The following is a 17,742-nucleotide window of genomic DNA, read 5'->3' on the forward strand; positions in this document are numbered from 1 at the left end:
TTTTTCCACAGGATTCGGGGCAACATTAGGGGTGCGCGGTATACGCGGGAGCGCGTTATACCACGATAAATACGGTACTTGGTGTCTTATCTGCATTCAATTAGCCTCCGAACCTGTGTAATTCATATATGTTCGGGTTTAAAGGGATGAGGTGGCAACCCTAACGGGAAGTGGTTAAACTTCTACCTCCCAGTTACCTTTCTTCTTCTTATTCTTCTTGTTTTTCCCTGCCGGTCTCCCTCTCTTCCTCTTCACCCTTCCTGAGGCATCTGAGGGTGCAGAAGAGCTATGGACGCTGGAGTTCTCCAAGTCTGACACTTCGGCGAGTTCCATCTCCTCACTCTACAGGAAGGTATAACATGGGGAGAAGAGGTCAGTACAATACTAACGATATACGTTGACAAAATGGAACGGCTGGGCACCAGGGCGTACATGTACGTCCCCTTTAAGATCCCAGTCGTGGGGACCCAATCGCCGCCGGTGTCCCGCGATCGGGTCACAGAGCTGAAGAACGGGGAGAGGTGAGTGTAAACAAATCTCTCACCGTGCTTCCTAGTGAGCCTGTCACTGATCGTCTGTTCCCTGTCATAGGGAACGACGATCAGTGACATCACACCCCCCCCCACGCCCCCCCCCCCCCCAGTAAGAATCACACATTAGGGCACACTTAACCCCTACAGCGCCCCCTCCTGGTTAACCCCTTCACTGCCAGTGTCATTTTTACAGTAACCAGTGCATTTTTATAGCACTGTCCGCTGTAAAAATGACAATGGTCCCAAAATAGTGTCAAAAGTGTCCGATGTGTCCGCCACAATGTCGCAGTCACGATAAAAATCGCTGCAGTATTCACAAAGCACTTGCTCCGTAAGTTGCGGCGGCGTAGCGTAAATTGGCCGGCGTAAGCCCGCCTAATTCAAAGTAGGCTGGTAGGGGGCGTGTTGTATGGAAATGAATCGTGACCCCACGTAAATGACGCGCCTAAAGAACGGCGCATGCGCGCGCATGCTCAATATCACGTCAAATTTTCTCCCTACGTTACGCCGGCTCAATGCTTAGTCGACGTGAACGGAACCTACGCCCATCCCCATTCACGTACGACTTACGCAAACGACGTAAAATACGGCGCTGTTTCCGACGTCCATACCTTAACATGACTTACCCCTGCTTTATGAGGGGTAAAGTTACGCTGGTCGTACGCCTTACGTAAACAGCGTATATTAATACGCCGGGCGCAAGTACGTTCGTGAATCGGCGTATCTAGCTCATTTGCATATTTATAATGGGAACGCCGAATGCGTCCAGCGTAACTATGCTCCCACGATACGCCGGCGTAGGCAAGTTACGTCGGACGGCTGAAGCCATGTTTTTGGACGTATCTCGCTTTGTGAATCGGCGTAAAGATGCGACGGCGCAAATTTGAAATTACGGCGGCGTATCTGGAGATACGCCGGCGTACATCGTTTATGAATCTGGCCCTATACATTTTGCGCAAACCAATCAATAAACGCTTATTGCGATTTTTGTTATCAAAAATATGTACAAGAATACGTATCGGTCTAAACTGAGGAAAAAAATTTTTTTATATATTTTTTGGGGGTATTTATTATAGCAAAAAGTAAAAAATATTGGCCCAGATTCAAGAAGCAATTGCGCCCGTGTAACCATAAGTTACACGGCGCAATTGCTTACTTGCTCCGGTGTAACGAGTGCTCCTGATTCAAGAACCTCGTTACACCGACTGCAGCCTAAAATCTGCGCGGCATAAGGCACTTATGCCTCGCAGATTTTAGGCCGCTCCCATTGTGATTAGCGTGTAGTATGCAAATTGCATACTACCAACTGATTCACAAACTTGCGCGGACCCCGCGCAAGCCAGGTACGGAGCTTCCGTACGGCAACTTTAGCGCAAGGCTGCCCCTTCTAATAGTAGGGGCAGCCAATGCTAAAGTATAGCCGCCGCTCCCGCGACGTGAAATTTGAATTTCACGTCGTTTGCGTAAGTGCTTCGTGAATGGCGCTGGACGCCATTCACGTTCACTTTGAAGCAAATGACGTCCTTGCGACGTCATTTGCCGCAATGGTACGTCGGGAAAGTTTCCCGACGGAGCATGCGCTGTACGCTCGGAGCGGGAGCGCGCCTAATTTAAATGATTCCCGCCCCCGGCGGGATCATTTAACTTGCGCGCGCTTACGCCGGGCAAATTTGCCGGCGCGCCCTCGCAGTTCACGGAGCTACTGCTCCGTGAATCGAGGGCAGCGCAAAATATTTGCGTGGGCGCAGGGCAAAATCGTTGCCCTGTGCCCGCGCAAATATAGCGCAGTTCTACCTGAATCTGGGTGATTGATTTTTTTTCAAAATTGTCGCTCTATTTTTGTTTATAGCGCAAAAACTAAAAACCGCAGAGATGATCAAATACCACCAAAAGAAAGCTCTATTTGTGGGGAAAAAAGGACGTCAATTTTGTTTGGGAGCCACGTCGCATGACCGCGCAATTGTCAGTTAAAGCGATGCAGTGCCGAATCGCAAAAAGTGGCCTGGTCTTTAAGCTGCATAATGGTCCGGGGCTAATGGTTAAGGACATTGATCTAAAAAAAAAAAAAAAAAACACGATGAACACACAAGGTTTCAACCGCATCAAACACTCACCGAACTTCCAGCCTTGCGTTTTACTCCTGCAATTTTGATCTTCAGCATGCCCATCTTCTTCTTTCCTACTTTTTTTTTAGGATCGGACCCTCTGGGGCCCTTATTGTACTTCTTATGGCCAGGACCTGAGACAGAGACAAATATGAAGAGTGGGCTGAAGCAATGACGGGGAATGTTGGGGGTGACAAGCGTCTGCAGGGGTGGGTTGGGTTTTACAACAGTACCTTTAAAAAGGCAGCCATGATGTCAGAGTCTAGTCATTGGCTAGGGACCTGCGACGTCACTTCGTGCATCATGTCACAGTGAGGTCGCAGGTTCTTAAGAAATCAGCAGGCCTGTAGGCTTTCAAATATTTGCCCAGTATACAACAAAATGGCTACCTTTAAAAGTATGGCAACACACTGCAGAGATTACACAAGGGGACACGTCATGCTCTGCCACAGGGCCTACCCTTGCCCTCCTTGGTCTTGGCCCTGCGGATTGGCATTGCCGGGGAGACGCTGGTAGAAGAGGGGAGGGTGACGGTCACTTGTTCGGCCACTGCTGCCGCAGCTGCTGCCGCCACCGCCGCCACTGCTGCGGGTGATGACTTGAAAGGGTTGTTGGCACTGAATTCCCGCCACTTGGCACCAAGGATGGTCATCATCTTTGACATGGGAATTTTGGGGTTCTTCTTGGCAATGAGAGGCCTATGGGTACACAGTGACAAAGAGCCATGGGTCTGTCACTACATCTCCAATGTGACACAGCAAGGGGGCTTACGTCAACAGCAGCCATTAAGAAAGCAAAAGAGAAAGACAGAAGCAGAATAATAAGCAGATCCCTTCTCCTGAAAATATTTACACAGATAACAACTAGGAGCCTGTCCTTTCCACAGTAAAGGGTACACAGTGACATAGATACAATGGGACTATGGACCTGTCCTTCCCCCTGCAGGGTCATACATATACAGGGCCTTGAAAAAGCATTCATACTCCAAAAAACGTAAATGTACCATACTTATCGGCGTATAACGCGCACTTTTTCACCCTGAAAATCGCGTGTGGGCGTGTTATACGCCGATCGTTCAGTTCTGGCTGCCTCGGAGGGGACAGGGAGGGGGGCGGGACGAGCGCCGACAAATACAGTGAGAATCTTCTGTTTACTCAGCAGCCTCTATAAGGCTCCATTCACACCTTGGCGACAAAACGCCCGACGCTCGATACGCTGGAGGGGCGAATTTCCATTGCTGTCTATGAGATGGTTCACATCTCACTCCGAACGCCGAAACGCCGTACGCCTGCCGCCTAAAAACAAGTCCCGGGCCCTTTTTTTCAGGCGGCATTGGCGTTCGGCCATAAACAGCAATGGAAAGGATTTGTTAAAAAAAAAAGTTAAAGGAATCGCGGCAAAATACGCCGCGTACGCGGCGTTACTTGTCGCCTAGGTGTGAATGCAGACTAATAGTAAGTTCTGTCTCCTGGGCTGCCATTGGACGACTGTTCTGTCTATCATAGGAGGCGGGACTTTGTATTAAAGAGGCCACCGAGTAAAACGAGATTCTCCTGCATGTAATCTGTCGGCGCCCGTCCCACCCCCTCCCTGTCCCCTCCAAAGCTGCAGATGGGCATGACCAGGCTGCATTCATGGCAATGGTGAGGCTGCATTCATGGCAATGGGGAGGCTGCATTCATGGCAATGGGGGGGTTGCATTCATGGCATTGGGGAGGCTGCATTCATGGCAATGGGGAGGTTGCATTCATGGCAATGGGGGGGGGGGGTTGCATTCATGGCAATGGTGAGGCTGCATTCATGGCAATGGGGAGGCTGCATTCATGGCAATGGTGAGGCTGCATTCTGGCAATGGTAAGGCTGCATTCATGGCAATAGGGAGGTTGCATTCTGGCAATGGTAAGGCTGCATTCATGGCAATGGGGAGGCTGCATTCATGGCAATGAGGAGGCTGCATTCATAGCAATGGGCCTGTAATTATGGCAATGGTAAAGCTGCATTCATGGCAATGGGGAGGCTGCAGATAGGCACTGATTAGGCTGCATTGATGGACACTGACCCTCATTTTACTTCACAGTTCTTTATTTAAAATTTTATTTTTTTCCTGAAACGTCCCTCTTAAAGTGATTATACGCCGATAAATAAAGTATTTTTGGGGGGATTTTATGTGATAGACCAACACAAAGTGGCACATAATTGTGAAGTGGAAGGAAAATGATAAATGGTTTTCAAAATGTTTTACAAATAAATATGTGAAAAGTGTGGGGGGGGGGCATTTGTATTCAGCCCCCTTTACTCTGATGCCCCTAATTAAAATCTAGTGGAACCAATTGCCTTCGGAAGTCACCGAATTAGTAAATAAAGTCCACTGTGTGTAAATTAATCTCAGTATAAAAACTGTTGTTCTGTGAAGCCCTCAAAGGTTTGTTAGAGAAACTTAGGGCCAGATTCAGGTAGAAGTGCGGCGGCGTAACGTATAGTAGATACGTTACACCGCCGCATGTTTTCATCGCAAGTGCCTGATTCACAAAGCACTTGCGATGAAAACTACGCCGGCAGCCTCCGGCGTAAGCCCGCGTAATTTAAATGGGTGTGTGCCATTTAAATTAGGCGCGCTCCCGCACCGGACTTACTGCGCATGCTCCGTTTCGTAACTCCCGCCGTGCTTTGCGCGAAGTGACGTCATTTTTTCGAACGGCGACGCGCTTAGCGTACTTCCATATTCCTGGACGTGTTACGCAAACGACGTGAAATTTTAAATTTCGACGCGGGAACGACGGCCATACTTTAGACAGCAATACGTTTGCTGACTAAAGTTAAGGCACCCAAAGCGACGACTAACTTTGCGACGGGAAACTAGACTAGCGGCGACGTAGCGAAAAACCGTTGTGGATCGCCGTAACTCCTAATTTGCATACCCGACGCTGGTTTACAACGCAAACTCCCCCCAGCGACGGCCCCGGTACTGCATCCTAAGATCCGACAGTGTAAAACAATTACAGCTGTCGAATCTTTTTGATATCTATGCGTAACTGATTCTATGAATCAGTCGCATAGATACTCTGAGAGATACGACGGCGTATCTGAGATACTCCGTCGTATCTCCGCTGTGAATCTGGGCCTTAGTGAACAAACAGCATCTTGAAGGCCAAGGAACACACCAGACAGGTCAGGGAAAAAGTTGTGGAGAAGTGTAAAGCAGGGTTAGGTTATAAAAAAATCTCCCAAGCTTTGAACATCTCATGTTCAATCCATCATCGGAAAATGGAAAGAGTATGACACAACTGCAAACCTACCAAGAGATGGCCGTCCACCTAAACTGACAGGCCGGGCAAGGAGAGTATAAGTCAGAGAAACAGCCAAGAGGCCCATGGTAACTCTGGAGGAGCTGCAGAGATCCACAGCTCAGGTGGGAGAATCTGTCCACAGGACAACTATTAGTCGTCTCTCCACAAATCTGCCCTTTATGGAAGAGTGACAAGAAGAAAGACATAAGAAATCCCATTTGAATTTTGTGAGAAGCCATGTGAGGGACAAAGCAAACATGTGGAAGAAGGTGCTCTGGTCAGATGAGATCAAATTGAACTTTTTGGCCTAAAATCAAAACGCTATGTGTGGTGGAAAACTAACACTGCACATCACCCTGAACACACCATCCTCACCGTGAAACATGGTGGTGGCAGCATCATGTTGCGATTATTTTCTTCAGCAGAGACAGGGAAGCTGATCAGAGTTGATGGGAAGATGGATGGAGCCAAATACAGGACAATCTTAGAAGAAAACCTGTTAGTCTGCAGAAGACCTGAGACTGGGGCGAAGGTTCACCTTCCAGCAGGACAACGACCCTAAACATACAGCCAGAGCTACAATGGAATGGTTTAGACCGGGGATATGCAATTAGCGGACCTCCAGATGTTGCAGAACTACAAATCCCATGAGGCATAGCAAGACTCTGACAGCCACAAACATAACACCCAGAGGCAGAAGCATGATGGGACTTGTAGTTTTGCAACAGCTGGAGGTCCGCTAATTGCTTATGCCTGGTTTAGACCATGGGTCTTCAAACTACGGCCCTCCAGTTGTTCAGGAACTACCATTCCCATCATGCCTAATCATGTCTGTGAATGTCAGTGTGTTACAATGCCTCATGGGATGTGTAGTTGTACAACAGCTGGAGGGCCGTAGTTTGAGGATCCCTGGTTTACATCAAAGCATAGTCATGAGTTAGAATGGCCCACTCAAAGTCCAGACCTAAATCCCATTGAGAATCTGTGGCAAGACTTGAAAATTGCTGTTCACAGACACTCTCCATCCAATCTGACAGAGCTTGAGATATTTTGCAAAGAGGACTGGGCAAAACAAAAATGTCCCTCTCTAGATGTGCAAAGCTGGTAGAGACATCCCCAAAAAGACTTGCCGCTGTAATTGCAGTAAAATGGGTTCTACAAAGTATTGACTCCGGGGGGGCTGAATACAAATGCACCCCCCACACTTTTCCCATATTCATTTGTAAAAAAAAAAAAAAAAAACATTTATAATTTTTCTTCCTCTTCACAATTACCGTATTTATCGGCGTATACCGCGCACTTTTTTGCCCTGAAAATCAGGGCAAAATCGTGGGTGCGCGATATACGCCGATACCCGCTTTCCCGCGCCGAGTTTGAATACTGCGCCGGCATATACCGAGCGCAGTACACTCGTGTATAGTCGGGCAGTCTCGACTCCTCTCGCGCTCACGTCCTGGACGTACAGGACGTGAGCGCGAGAGTAGCCGAGCCTGCCCGACTATACACGAGTGTACTGCGCTCGGTATATGCCGGCGCAGTATTCAAACTCGGCACGGGAAAGCGGGAAACGAGCGGGGAGGACGCCGGACCCGACGAAGAGGACACCCGAAGCCGCAGACGGACGCCGGACCCGACGAGGCCGCCGATGGACGCCGCGCAAGACACCAAAACTGTAAGTACAAAAATCTTTTTTACACAGGAATTTCGGGGCAACTTTAGGGGTGCGCGCTATACGCGGGAGCGCGCTATACCCCAATAAATACGGCATGTGCCACTTTGTGTTGGTCTATGGCCCCGTACACACGACCGGTTTTCTCGGCAGAATCCAGCAAGAAACTCGATGGGAGACGTATTCTGACGAGAAAACCGGTCGTGTGTACACTTTTCGTCGAGAAACCCGTCGGGAAACTCGTCGAGCCAAACAGAGAGCATGTTCTCTATTTCCTCGTTGGAAAATTTGGCTCAACGAGTTTTCTGACAGCCGAACAAGGAACTCGACGAGCAAAACGATGTGTTTTGCCCGTCGAGTTTCTCGGTCGTGTGTACGGGGCCTATCACATAAAATCCCAGTAAAATACATTTACGTTTTTGGTTGTAACATGACAAGATGTGGGAAATTTCAAGGGGTATGAATACTTTTTCAAGGCACCGTACATATAGAAGGGCGCTATATACTACTACTGCAGGGTGACAAAAAAAAGACAACATATATCTAAGAAAGCTATCACCCTTCTTCTGCATGGTGAAGAAGAACAGTTAGAAGAAAGATATGAGATCAGCCCACACTGCATAGCCAAAGAACCATTCTCACCTCATAAACTGGCTGAAGGCCTTGTAGTTGGTTAGCGTATGATAATCATCATCTGTAAATACATGATCAACATCCTCCAATCCCCAGCTGGCCAGCAGCACTGCGGAGGATTTCTGTTCCACCTGCTGGAAAAAAAACAATATGGCCACTAAGGTATGTTTACACGTCTAAGGACGTTACCTGCATGCACACCTGGAACAAGGTCCTTTGGCACTCAAGGAGAAAAAGGCCAAAGTGTCCCCCCCCCCCAGTGAGCTGTAAACCACTTCAGTAACATACATTGCAGATCCTGTCCTGTTTGCACCACGTTCCTGCTGAAGTACTCATCTTTCTGGACCCGTCTGCATTAGTGGCTTCTAAACCTGATGGCCTGGATTCAGAAAGAATGGCGTAACTTTCGGCGGGCGTAGCGTATCTCATATACGCTACGCCGCCGTAACTTAGAGAGGCGAGTACCGTATTCAGAAAGAACTTGCGCCTTAAGTTAGGGCAGCGTAGCCTAAATGGGCCGGCGTAAGCCCGCCTAATTCAAATTATCAAGGCAGTGGGCGTGTTGTATTACAATGAGCCGTGATCCCATGTAAATGAGGGGCCGAACGAACGGCGCATGCGCCGTCCGTGGACGTATCCCAGTGCGCATGCTCAAAATCACGTCGGCTGGAATGCCTAAGACACGTCGAACACTGCCTACGACGTGAACGTAACTTACGCACAGCCCTATTCACGTACGACTTACGTAAACGACGTAAATTTCGACGGTCGTTCCGACGTCCATACCTTAACAAGGACTTACCCCTGCTTTTTGAGGGGTAAAGTTACGCCGGTCGTATGCCTTACGTAAACAGCATATATTAATATGCCGGGCGCAAGTACGTTTGTGAATCGGCGTATCTAGGTCATTTGCATATTTATAATAGGAAACCTGAATGTGTCCAGCGTAACTATGCGCCCACGATACGCCGACGTAGGCAAGTTACGTTGGACGGCTGAAGCCATGTTTTTGGACGTATCTCGCTTTGTGAATCGGCGCAAAGATGCGACGGCGCACATTTGAAATTATGGCGGCGTACCTGGAGATACGCCAATGTAAATGCTTTCTGAATCTGGCCCCTTGAGTGCCAATGCCTGGGAGAGCTGTCTGTTTGTAAGGCCCCTTTCCCACTACTGTGACTTCAAAGTCGCACAATTTTGCTGCGAATTCACCGAAATTTCACGGCCTACGATTTTGACGTGATTTCAGGGAATGCGTGTGTAAACTTGATGACCCAGATTCACAGAGAGCAAGGCGCATATTACGCCGCCGTAGAGTAACCAATGTACGCTATGCCAAGCGTGGCGTGGGATTCGAAGGCGTACGCCGGCGTAGGTGGAAGTGGGCGTGACCCATGCAAATGAGGCGTGACCCCATGCAAATGATGGGCCGAGCGCCAGACAGATATGTATCACGATCTGCGCATGCGCCGTGGACGCATCCCCCTGCGCCTGCTCACAACCACGTCGGAAAAACTGCCTAAACTACGCCGGATCACTGCGTACAGCGTGAACGTAACCTACGCCCCAGCCAGACACACGTCCAACGTAAAATACGCCGGCTTGTGTTCCCTGGTGCAGACCTTTGCATGTCTGCTGCTGGGTTGCGCCTCCTTTATGGGCAATAACTTTACGCCGGACGTACAACTTACGCGCACCTCGCGTAGCATGCGTCGGGCGCACGCAGGTTCGTGAATCGCCGTATTTCCCTAATTTGCATGTTTGAATGGCTAATCAATGGGAGCGGCACCATGCACCCAGCCTAAATGTGCGCCCACTCTACGCCGGCGTAAGCAAGCTACGTCGGCGGGGTGTAGCCTGGTTTTAGGCGCATATCTGTTTGTGGGTCTGGCGCACAGATACGACGGCGCACATTTGCACTTACGTCGAGGGAACTAGTTGTTATACATCGGCGTAAGTGCTTTGTGAATCTGGGCCGATGTCTATGGACCTCAACTTGCATCAAAGTCGGACCAAAGTAGTGTAGGGTCTACTTTGAAGTCGGTGTGACTTGAAGTGGCACAGATATGAATGATACTCATTGGAAATCATGGGGGTCCGACCTTTCATGCAACTTTGAAGTCCCAAGTCGCAGGACACAAGTGGCACAAGTGTAAAAGAGGCCATACACAGGCATTCACTGAAATCGCGTCAAAATCGTGGCCGCAAAATCGCTGTAAAATTGCGCGGCAGTGTGAAAGGGGGCTTAACCTCCTTCTAGAATTAGTAAAGGACAAAGTTGATTAGTTACGGCAAGAAACACAGGCACCTATAACTTCAACACCCCAGAAGACGTCAGATTTGAAGAAACGCGTAGGGCGGAGACAACGTTCGTGACGTCGTCACTCTTCGCGCTAACCGGAAGTGGCCCGTCTGATTTCCGGGACCAGTGTATACAGCTTGAAAGCCTTGTTGTTTTTATATTATTGTGAGTATGATTCACAAAGAGTTACGCCGGTGTATCAGTAGATACACCGACGTAACTCGTAATCTAAGCCCGTCGTATGTTTAAGTGTATGCTCAAACTGAGATACACTTAAACCTACCTAAGATACGACGGCCTGCGCCGTCGTATCTTAGGGTGCAATATTTCCGCTGGCCGCTTGGTGGTGCTTCCATTGAGTTTGGCGTAAAATATGCAAATTAGTAGATACGCCGATTCACGAACGTACGCTTGCCCGTCGCAGTAAAGATACGCTGTTTCCGTAAGAGCTATGCCGGCGTAAAGATAAAGCTGCCCCCTAGGTGGCGTATCCTATGTTAAGTATGGCCGTCGTTCCCGCGGCGAAATTTTAAAATTTTACGTTGTTTGCGTAATTCGTCTGTGAATGGGGCTGGACGCCATTTACGTCCACGTCAAAACCAATGATGTCCTTGCAACGTCATTTAGAGCAATGCACGCCAGGATTTTTTAGGGACGGCGCATGTGCAGTTCGTTCGGCGCGGGGATGCGCTTCATTTAAATGAAACACGCCCCCTACCCGCCGAATTTTAATTCCGCCGGGTGTTTTATGATACGCCGCCGCAACTTTACAGGCAAGTGCTTTGTGAATAAAGCACTTGCCTGAAAAACTTGCGGCGGCGTAACGTAAATCAAATACGTTACGCCCGCCCAAAAGTACGCCCATCTACGTGAATCTGGCCCATTGTGTCCATGTGCATGCCTCACTGTGTCCATGACTAGACTGACGTTTAACATGGGAGTCTATGGAAGGGGTGCCCGGTTTGAAAAATCTGTGCTCCCCAGCCGTAGGTCCCCTAGACAACAAACTTTGCACACTTATAGAGGAGAAATTGGGCTACATGTGTGCCAAGTTCCGGGTCCTGGGGACCTATGACCGGCCGGTACCGGGTCCCCAAATTTCACCAGAGAAATTACCGTTTAACATGGAAGGGGTGCCCGGCTTTAAAAAATCGGTGCTCCCCGGCCATAGGTCCCCCGGACAACAAACCCGGGAGATCAGGCGCAAAAAGGTGACTCGAGTATAAGCCGAGGGGGGCATTTTCAGCACAGAAAAATGTGCTGGAAAACTCGGCTTATACTCGAGTATATATGGCACTTTTATTACGTTTTAAACAGTTATATACATTGGGCCGGATTCAGATACTTTGGCGCAAGTTCCGTATTCAGAAAGAACTTGCGCCCTTAGTTATGGCGGCGTAACGTATGTGGTCCGGCGTAAGCCCGCCTAATTCAAATGGGGATGATGTGGGCGTGTTTTACTTAAATGAATGGTGACCCCGCGTATTTGACGTATTTTACGAACGGAGCATGCGTCATTGCTTTCGACGTGAACATAAATTACGTCCAGCCCTATTCGCGAACGACTTATGCAAACAACGTAAAATTTTCAAAACTCGACGCAGGAAGGACGTCCATACTTAACATAGAATACGCCTCATATAGCAGGGGTAACTATACGCCGGAAAAAGCCTAACGTAAACGACGTAAAAAAAATCGCCCGGCAAACGTACGTTTCTGAATCGGCGTATCTACCTAATTTGCATATTCAACGTGTAAATATACGGAAACGCCACCTAGCGGCCAGCCTAAAATTGCAACTAAGATACGACGGCGTAAGAGACTTACGCCGGTCGGATCTTAGTCAAATCTATGCGTAACTGATTCTATGAATCAGGCGCATAGATACGACGCCGCACACTCAGAGATACGACGGCGTATCTGGAGATACGCCGTCGTATCTCCTACCTGAATCTACCCCATTGCCTTTCTTTACATGATCTGGTCGAAGCCATTGGGGCGGGGCGGGGGGGGGGGGGTGTACCTGGTTAAGATACATATTTGCGGACAGCTAGGAAGCACAACTAATGAGCCTTGCCATATAAAGCATACATTGAGCGTGAATCTCTGTTGTTTATTTTTAGCTCTTATTTATTATTATCTTCAGATATTGTCGATTTTGAGGGCCCTTCTCTTCCTCCCGTCTCCCCTGCTCAGCTCCGGTGGAAGATGTAAACAAACCTTGCGCTCCACAACCACCTCTTCCTCCTTCTTCCTCTTTTTGGTTTTCTTCTCTTTCTTTTCTTTGTGCTTCTTTCTTCGCTTTTTCCCGCCCGTCTCGGAGTCGCTGTCCGGAGAGACATGACCTTGGATCTCCTCTTCCCACTGGAGCTCGTCATCGCTGTCCTGCAGAAGCATGCGCACAGAGAAGACAAAAACAGTTCATTACAAAGCCAGTCTACGGGTTTACCTGAAGTACATGGTGTCTCTTTAGAGGTTGGGTGGACTGTCACACAGGGGCGGATCCAGAGTCTGGTCTCGGGAGGGGCACTTGCAGAAAATTTTGCGGGAAAATTGTCGGGGCAATGGCTGGTGTTGGCGCTTCAATCATCACGGCGCCATGGTTGTTATGGTGTCAGGATGATTGAAGTGCATTATTTCTATTATTACATTGTAATAATGCAGAATCAGTGGGAGCCCCGAGTGTGTCACTTGCCACATTTCCTGCCACCAGATGTGGATTGTCACTTGCCAGTGGCTGTGTCCCGGAGTGAGGGCGGACAGTGAGTAGGGTTGCCACCTTTTCGTCAAGCCAAACCCGAACACATTAGCAGCGCACGCCAATACATTATATATATATATAATTTTTTTTTTGTAGTACATTAAATTCATTACCTCTGTACAAAGCAATGCACAGCTATTTTTTTTTTATGCAGTATACACTGTATATATATTTTTGTGATTAAATACAATTTCTAATCATATGGAGTTAATCACAAGAGTCCCCCTTTATATTAGAGTCAACAGTGTTCTCCACAGAGTTGCCCATTACATCTGAATGCACAGGGTTCTGCAGAAGAGGAGTGCAGAGGGTATGAGGGGGGCAGTATGTACAGGAGAGGAGTGCGGAGGGTATAATGGGGACAGTTTGTATTGAAGAGGAGTTGGGAAGGTATGAGGGGGGCAGTATGTACAGGAGAGGAGTGCAGAGGGTATGATAGGGACAGTATGTATTGAAGAGCAGTTGGGAAGGTATGAGGGGGGAAGTATGTACAGGAGAGGAGTGCGGAGGGGAAAATGACGCAGTATGTACAGGAGAGGAGTGTGGAGGGTATGATGGGGGCAGTATGTATAGAAGAGGAGTGTGGAGTGTATGACAGGGGCAGTATGTACAGGAGAGGAGTGTGGAGTGTATGACTGGGACAGTATGTACAGGAGAGGAGTGTGGAGGGTGTGATGGGGCAGTATGTACAGGAGAGGAGTGTGGATGGTATGATGGGGGCAGTATAAACAGGAGAGGAGTGTGGAGGGTGTGATGGGGGCAGTATGTACAGGAGAGGAGTGTGGAGGGTGTGATGGGGGCAGTATGTACAGGAGAGGAGTGTGGATGGTATGATGGGGGCAGTATGTACAGGAGAGGAGTGTGGAGGGTATGATGGGGGCAGTATGTACAGGAGAGGAGTGTGGAGGGTATGATGGGGGCAGTATGTACAGGAGAGGAGTGTGGAGGGTATGATGGGGGCAGTATGTATAGAAGAGGAGTGTGGAGTGTATGACAGGGGCAGTATGTACTGGAGAGGAGTGCAGAGGGTATGATGGGTGCAGTTAGTACAGGAGAGGAGTGCGGAGGGTATGATGGGTGCAGTTAGTACAGGAGAGGAGTGCAGAGGGTATGATGGGTGCAGTTAGTACAGGAGAGGAGTTTTGAAGGTATGATGGGTGCAGTTAGTACAGAAGAGGAGTGCGGAGGGTATGATGGGTGCAGTTAGTACAGAAGAGGAGTGCGGAGGGTATGATGGGTGCAGTTAGTACAGAAGAGGAGTGCGGAGGGTATGATGGGTGCAGTTAGTACAGAAGAAGAGGAGTTTGGAAGGTATGATGGGTGCAGTTAGTACAGAAGAGGAGTGCTAAGGGTATGATGGGTGCAGTTAGTACAGAAGAGGAGTGTGGAGGGTATGATAGGCGCAGTTAGTACAGGAGAGGAATTTGGAGGGTATGGCGGACTGGCAGTGGCATAATGGGGAGGGATGTCTTGTGGTGTCTATGGGGTAATCAGGGAGTGATGTTGAGAAGATAAGGGAAGGAAAGTGACCATGGAATGATGTCCCTCAGCTGGAGGTGGGGGGGGGGGGGGTAGGAAGCAGATCGGAGTGGTGTCTGTATGAAGTGGTCTGGGGGGTAATGCAAGATGGGGGCTGAGAAGTGGTCAGATAGCGATGTATATAATAATAATAAAAAAAATGAAAAAAAAATCATCCATTAAAGACATTTACAACAATAAATCATACAACAGTACTACTAGATGTAAGTACAGATCTATGAAATCCAGCCCCTAGCACTCTGTATGCCCAGATAATGTGAAGGTAAATATATGATCATTCATATAACCCTGTGTTATCCAGGCTCTGAGTCTGTACAATCAGAGGTGTGAACTCACCACATATATACAGATTACATGAATGGCTATAAATGACTCCACATATCTAGTCTGAGCAATTGGATTGGAGGATGTTTGCACAGACTGTTCATGCTTAGAAGTGATCTGTCACATGTGATCGGGCTGCAGACCTCACCCCCCCCTCCCCCTCACTATCTCCTCCAAGATTCTTCTCCTGAAGAAAACATCTCCTTGAAAGTTTGCAACTACTATCCACCCTAGGAAACTTCAACTCCACTCACCTCCTCCCTTCCTCCGGCCAGCCGACAGGAGCTACAGTGAGCTCCGCCTCCCAGGTCTCTCAACACACCGCACTGGTGATTGGAGGGGGGGGGGGGCTGAGTCAGAGATAACAAGGACCCTGCACAGCAGGAGACTGGAGCGAGGGGGGGGGGGGGGGCAGAAATGAGCTTTGAATCCTGAACACACACCGCAGGCAGAGTATTCTTTGCAATGCTGCTGTTTCACAGTGAAAGGTGTGCTGATGCCTGGTCTCCCCTGTCTGGATGGTCTGCCCCTGTTCTGGGCTGAATCATGTGCCCGGGTTACGACCCACCTCCTCCTCCGCGCCTGCTATGAATGATAGTGCGACGCTGCCGCGTAACTACACAGATGTGACCAGGGATGGACTGGCCATTGGGACTACAGGGAGTTTCCCGGTGGGCCGATGGCTCAGTGGGCCGGCTTCAGTGACAGCGGACCGCCGCCCCCCTCCGCTCCTCTGTCTCTCCCTCCCCGCAGCGCTTACCTCCTCTCCCTTCCCGCAGCACTCACCTGGAGGGAACGGAGAAGCAGGGGGAGGACCAGAGGAGCAGGGGGAGGACAGAGGAGCATGGGGGGAGGGGACAGACAGCTGACTCAACAGCTATGACCTGGGAGTTTCTCACTTCTGCCTAATCTTGTCTCATAAGGGGGGCACCGAACTGATTCTTTGCCCCGGGTGAAATGATGTCTAGCTTCCCCACTGGTACTGCCTATAAGAGTACCAGTACCAGCCGTTCTACTCTAATAAATAGAATGGCTAGTGAAGGGGGAGAGTGGGAATGGGTGGCCGGGGGGGGGGGGGGGATGCGGGCCGCCATGGGAGAGACCTGTCAAAGTGGACCAGTCTGGATGAAGTCCAGGGCCAAATTTTTGTCCCAGTCCAGCCCTGGATGTGACACACAGTCACAGACGAGTCTCTCTCTCGGCAGCGGCGCCGCTGATTAGCTGATGTGAGAGTCTGAGAGAGACTCGGGACAGCGGCAACCAGCCGCAGAGCAAGCAGTGAAACCCCCCCCCCCCAAAAAATATTTTTTTTTTGTTTTTGTTTTTTTTAAAACAGCAAGCGAGTGTGACTGTGACATGATTGTCTCGGGGGGGGGCAATTGCCCTGTTGCCCCCCCCTGGATCCGCCGTTGCTGTCACAGTGGTACATGGGGCTTCAATAAGATCCCCAAAGGCAAGATACACACCCACATAACCCGTCACATTATACCAGCCTTTCACAGCCAGTGTTTCTCCAGAGTACATGTGTCAAACACCAGGCCCGTGGGCCCGAAAACCAGCCCACCAGGCCATTTCATGTGGCCCCCTCTACCTCTGATGCAGCTAGCTGCGGAAACCACCTCATTGCCGCCCCCACCTTGTAACAGCAGTCAGCAGCAGAGAGAAGGAAAGAACTCTTCATGTGCAGCGGCAGCAGAGAGGCTTGTCTCTGCCCCCTTCCCGTTTCAGCACTTGACAGTAGAGAGGCTTGGCTCTGCCCCCTTCCCGTTTCAGCACTTGACAGTAGAGAGGCTTGTCTCTGCCCCCTTTCCGTTTCAGCACTTGACAGCAGAGAGGCTTGTCTCTGCCCCCCTTCCCATTGGTGGGCACTGATCATGAGATCATCATCGTCGTAAACCAGTCCGATGAGAATCGCGACGAGAAAATTGAGACTCCCGGCGAGAAAATAGATAGCAGGTTCTCTATTTTTCTCGTCGAGATTCACAACAGTTTTCTCAACGAGAAACCATACACACATACAAACGGTTTTCTCGACAAAAAAGCTCTGCCAGCATTTTTTTCTGGTCGTGTGTACGAGGCTTCAGGCATTTTTCTTCAGGCGACAGAACGCTCAGATGTGAACAGGGGCAATTTAAATAAATGGGATTTTGCTTGTTGGGCGTATTTGGAACTTTTGAGATGAGCATTTTTACGAGCTGAAAACGCTCAGGTGTGAACACAGCCTTAGGCCCCTTTCACACCTGCGGACCGTATGTCCGCTTTTTCATCCATCCGTTTCATCCATCTGAGCTGGCCGCTCAGCTGTTGGCAAATTTCCAGCTCCTATGTCTCCACAGTGACTCAGCTGTAGATGATCCTGCTCGTCAAGTCCTGCCTACTTAAGCCTTCCAGCTCAGTTGCTCTCTGCCTTCGTCTTGGTCAACATCACAGAGACTTTCTCCTGCGTTCCTGTTATAGACTTTGCTCAGCTGACATCCCTTCTGGCTCCTGATCCTGCTTGCTGTTCTACTACGTTTATCTCTGGCTCTCTGACATTTGGCTTGGCTGACTATCCGATCCGGTTCCTGAACTCTTTTTATTATTATTATT

The 17,742-nt window shown here is 49.4% G+C and overlaps 1 protein-coding gene across 7 annotated transcripts in view; it reads right to left on the reverse strand.

Moving 5' to 3' along the window:
* CHD3 (chromodomain helicase DNA binding protein 3) overlaps positions 1 to 17,742 on the reverse strand; it is a 155,820-nt gene that overhangs the window by 103,786 nt on the left and 34,292 nt on the right. For 4 of the 7 annotated variants that reach the window (XM_040346817.1, XM_040346819.1, XM_040346818.1 and 1 more), the window contains exons 3-7: positions 12,750 to 12,914; positions 8,237 to 8,361; positions 3,098 to 3,336; positions 2,648 to 2,772; positions 198 to 342 (exon numbers count right to left, since the gene is read on the reverse strand). In XM_040346817.1, coding sequence (XP_040202751.1) covers positions 198 to 342; positions 2,648 to 2,772; positions 3,098 to 3,336; positions 8,237 to 8,361; positions 12,750 to 12,914 — 799 coding nt within the window. Of the gene's footprint in view, positions 1 to 197; positions 343 to 2,647; positions 2,773 to 3,097; positions 3,337 to 8,236; positions 8,362 to 12,749; positions 12,915 to 17,742 lie in introns of those variants that run through there. The other 3 variants (XM_040346821.1, XM_040346816.1, XM_040346820.1) reach the window with 2 other exon arrangements.

Source organism: Rana temporaria, chromosome 3, assembly GCF_905171775.1.
Source record: "Rana temporaria chromosome 3, aRanTem1.1, whole genome shotgun sequence".
Taxonomy (NCBI): Eukaryota; Metazoa; Chordata; class Amphibia; order Anura; family Ranidae; genus Rana; species Rana temporaria.